Source organism: Hippocampus comes, unplaced genomic scaffold (genome assembly GCF_001891065.2).
Source record: "Hippocampus comes isolate QL1 unplaced genomic scaffold, H_comes_QL1_v1.1 scaffold291, whole genome shotgun sequence".
In the NCBI taxonomy this organism is placed as follows: Eukaryota; Metazoa; Chordata; class Actinopteri; order Syngnathiformes; family Syngnathidae; genus Hippocampus; species Hippocampus comes.
The window spans coordinates 409,829-415,869 of NW_017805740.1; the positions used below are offsets into that span (position 1 = coordinate 409,829).

The 6,041-nt window shown below is 39.5% G+C and overlaps 1 protein-coding gene across 3 annotated transcripts in view; it reads right to left on the reverse strand.

The window, feature by feature from the left end:
- Window positions 1–297: 297 nt before the first annotated feature.
- The window catches only part of brip1 (BRCA1 interacting helicase 1), a 61,116-nt gene continuing 55,372 nt past the window's right edge, over window positions 298–6,041 (reverse strand). For all 3 annotated transcript variants that reach the window (XM_019883297.1, XM_019883296.1, XM_019883298.1), the window contains 3 exons: window positions 4,438–4,662; window positions 2,247–2,330; window positions 298–2,179 (listed from right to left, as the gene is read on the reverse strand). In XM_019883297.1, coding sequence (XP_019738856.1) covers window positions 1,728–2,179; window positions 2,247–2,330; window positions 4,438–4,662 — 761 coding nt within the window. In that variant the 3' untranslated portion in view covers window positions 298–1,727. The remainder of the gene's footprint in view (window positions 2,180–2,246; window positions 2,331–4,437; window positions 4,663–6,041) is intronic.

Genomic DNA, 6,041 nt, shown 5'->3' on the forward strand with positions numbered 1-6,041 from the left:
CGATTATTTGAATTAGGTATGTTGCTCCTGGGAGAGCTAGAAAACTGGCAGGACAGCGGCCCTTGAGGACCAACTTTGAACACCCCTGATCTATGTCATTTATCCTAAGGGTTCTTCTGAGCCATGTTTTGTTTGGTTCTTCGCATCGGTTCTGTTTGCCATGGGTGACCCTACCAGGGGTATAAAGCCCGAGACAACTTAGTTCCTAGGATCATTGGGACACAAAAACCCCTCCACCACCGTAAGGTGATGGCTCACGGAGTATAAAACGTGCAAAAAAAGCTGCCAAGCTGCCTATCATGTCGCATGGTGAAATGCTTTATTATTCAATTGTTTTTTTAATTACACAGGGTACATATTGTAACAAGAGACACCTCTGCAAAGGTTGTAGTTTTGCATTCCAAAAGAATGATAACATTTGTTGTGAGTAGTGCATCGAACTTGAAGCATAAATAGTTGAGTTTTCCACACCAACTCAGGTTGGTGCTATCCTGACCAGCTGTCTGACCACCAGAATTTTTCACACCTGCTTGCATGAAAGGCAGATCATATTCAAAGACAACCAGAACAATCAAGTTGCATTCCATTCAATGCCTTGAGAATAAAATGACGTGAATGAATGAGAATGCTCACAGGTGTACACCACAAACTATGATCCCAGAACAGTTTCATGTCTTTGCAAACTCATTGTGCAAATAAATCTGACAATAAGTAGCATGTACAAGATTTTGAAAAAAATGCACCTTAAGTTCCCTCACGGACAAAGATCGTCTCTCAGTCGAGAAGTATCACTTCAATATGCTTCCTGGAGACAATTTTTGACTTACCACAGGGCTTTTGCGCAACCTTGTCGTATCTTCGAACTAAAAGTTGAACACAATTTTTTTTTTTTCTGAGTAAGAAAGGCTAGATTAAAAAAAAAAGTTTGAGTGTTGAATCGTGACAACAGTCATGAATTAACTCTTTCATTCCCTGTGACATATAGATGTGTCTGAAAAACCACTACGGTTGCCTACCCACGACGTATTTATATGTATTTTGCGATTTATTTCTTCTTTGCATCATTGTGTGCTGAAGGGTCTGACGCTACTTTTGACTCAGGATAAGGCTTGTCAGCATTGTAAATCATTTAAAATATGTCCAGCAGGTGGCAGCAGGTGTAAGCGATCAGCCAGGATCATGCTGCAGAAGAAGTATAGGTGAAAGGATGCAGGGGAAAAGTTGTGGAATTAGGAGACAGTAGCGATGTACAAATCAAAACAATTAACCTTGATTATTGCTTTTGGGGAAGAAAATCTTCCACAAAGAAGGAAAGGGAAGATTGAGTGGCTGATCATCGCAAAAGGAAGCAGCAGCCATCAAAAGAAGCTCCGAGTATACGAACCTCGTTTTTTTAAGTGTCGGAGTATTTTGCTAAAATGTTCTGGGTAACGCTTGTTCCTGGTATTTGTTACCCTTTTTTACAATTCATTTTCTACCTAAAATAATCAGGTTAAACCTATTTGATTTTCATGGGTTGTTTTTACCACTCTTCAAAATATTTTTTTACACTGTAGGCTGGGGATGACTGTCGTGCATGTGCTGGAAGCTTATAAGAAAGGTACTGATGAATGTTAAATGTTTACTTTATTGTGTATTAAAACATTTTATAATGAATAATACGCAAAAAGAAAAAAATACAATTTAAGATGCATTTGCATCAGTACTTATTTGTTGATCTGAGGCTATTATTTCTTCATTGGAGAAAGGTGAGCTCTCTGTCTGGATCTTGACAGCCTGATCTTGTTTCTCACATGTTCTCCTGCAACTTTTGTCTCCCCTCTGTCCTCTATGTTTTCTGTGTCAACTGAAATCATGCTCTCTTCATCAAAGGGAGAATCTTGGGCGACCTCAGATCCAAAAAGATCCTGTGAGTGTAGGTCTTGATGCTCTGCTTCAAAACTTATCCGGGATGGTGAATCGATCTCAACACAGGCATTGGCTTCCTCTGCTTCCACTTTAAAAATTCCAAGGGTTAAAAGGGCAGTCTTGCCATCTTTGTTTTCATCTTGATTGTCTGTTGGAGTCAATTCACGATCCGTGTTTGACTGGGGTGCTCGTGATGTCAATCTAACTGCAGCTGATGATTCAAGTACAGAATTCTCCGTCTTCTTTTGGAGAGAAAGAATTTGTTGTTTCTCTGCAAAGACAGGAAAATGAAACGTTTCCAAATGCTCTCTTTTTCCAAACTTCTTTTAAATGATTACCAGAGCTTAAAATGAGGTTCGGACTGTCAGCTGGAGTGTGTAAAAGTGGCGCTGAAGGTGGAATGTGTGTCATCCTCTGCCATTCTACAACAAAAAAAAAAAAAAAAACAAAGTTATTTTCTTCACCAACGACAAACACATTGACATATTTTTAGAAAACATACTAAATATGACATACTATGAAAGGGAAATTAAGTGAATACACCACACATCTCAAAGTCAAATTACCGAAGAAAACCAATACAGGCATTTTTTTTTTTTAAACAATGGATGGAATAAATATGTTCCAATGCTTGATATAACTCGAACAAAGCTCAAGGCGATTTAATTAAAAGCAATGTCCAACGTCTGTTGTAGTCCCACCCAGGCACACAAAATACCTTCCAATAATGATTAATGAACCAGTCAACTGATCGCGGGCCACACAGCCTCCAAGCGTGGCTCCATGGTAAAAGGGTGTCTGTATTTACTCTTCAACCACCTCTCTCCACTAATCTGAATTTAACTGGGCAAACAATTCAACCTTGTTTTGATCCAAAGCAATAAGTAGTCACCGGAGCACAGTGCAAGCATGTCACTTTACATGTCATGATGAAAGGCTTGTGTATCAAGTATCTGGATAACTGCTTGTGATGTCAACTCTGCATCAACTTGAGAAAGCAGATTTTCATTTACTGTATGTAGAACGATGAAAAACAGTTCAGGTGTTTATTCACGACCTACTACACATTCAAAAATCTTTCCAACTGAATCAGTGACGTGCATTCAGGGGAGGCAAGTGACACTGTGTCTCCCTTGTTATCATGAGAGGAAAAAGAAACTAAGTCATAAAATAAGTATTAATATCTGTCCTCTGGACTATGATTTTGGTGTGGTTATTAATCTATTTTGACCATTTTTATAGTAAAAAACACAGAAACGTCTTTATTTCCTGCTGAAATAAATGTAATCTCCTTCGGATACGAGAGGTGAGGCATGGACAGCCGATATGACATAAATCCACAGGAACATTGCTTGCCTTGAGGCAGCCAGTACCTCTGCCTCAAGGAAGGTGGCGGTAGTTAGCAGCCTGATAGGCTGCCACCAGCCAGGTCACGGTGAACTCTAACCCGTGTGCAAAAAAGAGAAGTGTGCTATGCGACTCTACAGGCTGTTATTTCTTGCCCTGAAAATGGAGGATTTAATTTCAAAGCTGGACTCTCAAACAAAGCAGGAAATAATGAATACTGGGAGACCAATGCCAGAACTACCAGGTTTGCTTCAAACGACGGGAGTCGGGAAAAGATAGTGAACTACTTGTTCTTTTCAAATGCAATGGTATACACGTAAAGTTTGGCTCTGTGGCTGTGCTATAATAACGTATTTTCTGCTTTACCTGCCTTTTATTCTCAATGAGTTTGAGACAGTGTGCACCATACGGGATTGTGTGACTTGAAAAACTTGCCAAGAAGCCTTGACAAACATGAACGATCAACTGACGGGCTGTCTGCATCCTGTGTTCGGAATGGTTCTTTTTTTTCCCAACCCGAGTCCTCTTCCTGATTGCGCTTCGTCACTGCGATGAATCGTTCGTCTTGTATTTGTTGATGAAATTGTCAATCAATTTAGTTATCGTATCGACAACTGACTTCTATTTTATTTTCATTTAAAAAAAAAAAAAAAAAAAGGGTGACGAACATATTGAGTCACCGAAATTAACACTGGATCAAATTGTATTTTTTTTACTTGGAGATCTCCCTAAAAACCAGCAAACTTGGGCTTATGTTAAATATTTAGCTTTTGTTGCCACCACGTTGTGAACCAGTGTGAAATCAATTTCAAACAATTTAAGCTTTCAAAAGCAACATTCAAAAATTCAATTTTGACCTTATTTGAGACATGTTTTATTGCAGCTCATAAGTATAGAAAGCAAATCTGTTTTGTCTTCACATTTTTCTACACCAGTCTGGGGAGGGAGTGCCTTACCAGTCGCGAATCTCAACGCACGTCACTGATTAAAACCTACTGTATACAAAACATGCATTGAAGAACAAGATTATGAGGCAATGAATAAACACTGCACAAGTTATTAAAATAGACAGTAAGGGGTAATAGGCATTTGTAGTTGCTCTTCTGGTGGAAGCGAATTGTTAAACATCTACAAAACAAAATGGTTGTATCTATAAATCAAGAAAATTTAAATTGGACTAACCTTGTAATTCATGTCGTTCAGTATTCATTTGTGTTTCCACTGGTTTGGGTGAACCTGGTAATGCCTTGGTTCCAGATGCGCTGCTTGAGAAAGAGATGATTGAGTTCTGGCTGTCTGTGAAAAGGCAACACTTCTCTTGTGCCTGAGAGAATGCAGCAAGGGACTCCATGGCACTGGTGAAGGTGTCATGATGCTGGACTAGTTGGCGTACCCACTTGGACAGACCTGAAAGTGAACAAAGGCACATCAGAAAAACTATTTATCATGCAAATCTATTATCTTAAAACATGCTATGCAGTTTAACATTTCAACCTCAGTCCTGTGTTCGTATCGGCAACGACCCATATGGAGTGTTTGTTTATTGAAAGAAAGAAAGAAAAAAAAACTGAATTAGAAAATACTCCAGTTGAAATTATTAGGGTGGCTCTCAATCCCAATAGAAAAGCAAGAATATAAAGCAATTGCACTGTTTGTGCGCGCGCGCACACACACACACACACACACACACATATATACTGTATATACTGTGTGTGTGTGTGTGTGTGTGTGTGTGTGTGTGTGTGTGTGTGTGTGTGTGTGTATATATATATATATATATATACACACACACACACATACACAGTGGTGCCTCTACTTTTGAAATTAATTGGTTCTGGAAGAAATTTCTCAAATAGAAAGTAGAGACGAGTTTTCTATGTAAATGCCCTAATCTGTTCTAAACCCCCCAAAATTCAGAAAGAAATGTTTTCTAAAGCATAAAAATAAACCAAAATATGTCACAAATACATGTTACAATTAGATTATGGCACAATAAATGAGAGTTGTGCATAATGTAAAAAACAAAGAATAAAGAATAAAAATGATTGTCATTTAACTTTTACCTGCATCCTCATCATTTTTTGCCCTTTTTAGTTCATGTTCTCTCTCAAAAATGGTTTTTACCTGGCGTTTTGCAACAAAAAAGGCAAATATCAGCATAGTGAGTGATAGCCCAACTGGTGAACACTTTTCCTGGGTGATTCACATTTACGTAAAACTATCGGAGCGCCTCGTGGCCTGATGGGCGAATGACGAGGACACTGCATTAACACATACTGTATCTATCTACACACATTGACACGTACGGTAGAGGTCCCTCTCAGCCAATGGAATGCCAGGAAGATGGTAAGTAATAGCCAATGACAGAGCAGCTATAAGTTTGTTGCATTCAGGAAACTCGGAGCTGTGAGTAGCAGACCATAATGTAGTTTTAGCTTTGGTATCTTTTTTTTTTTTCCAAAAGTGATATTTTCAGAAAAAAAATGCTGAATGACTCAAAGGTTTTGTACATGACTGTAGGCATGATTGGCTCCCGGCGTGATGTCGACCAATGACAGCACGAGTGCATTGATCTCGTGAGCTGCGCATCTTCGCAGCCACGCCCAGCACCTTCCCTTGTAACTCGCTGTTGACTCTCTGATTGTTCGCTTGCTTCTCTCTGGCATACTGTCCCTTCTTCTGTTGTTTGCTACGTGTGCGGTGGGGGGGGGTGGGCAGGGAGACGAGAGGGAGAGAGATGAGAGAGAGAGAGAGAGAGAGTGTGTGTGTGTGTGTGTGTGTGTGTG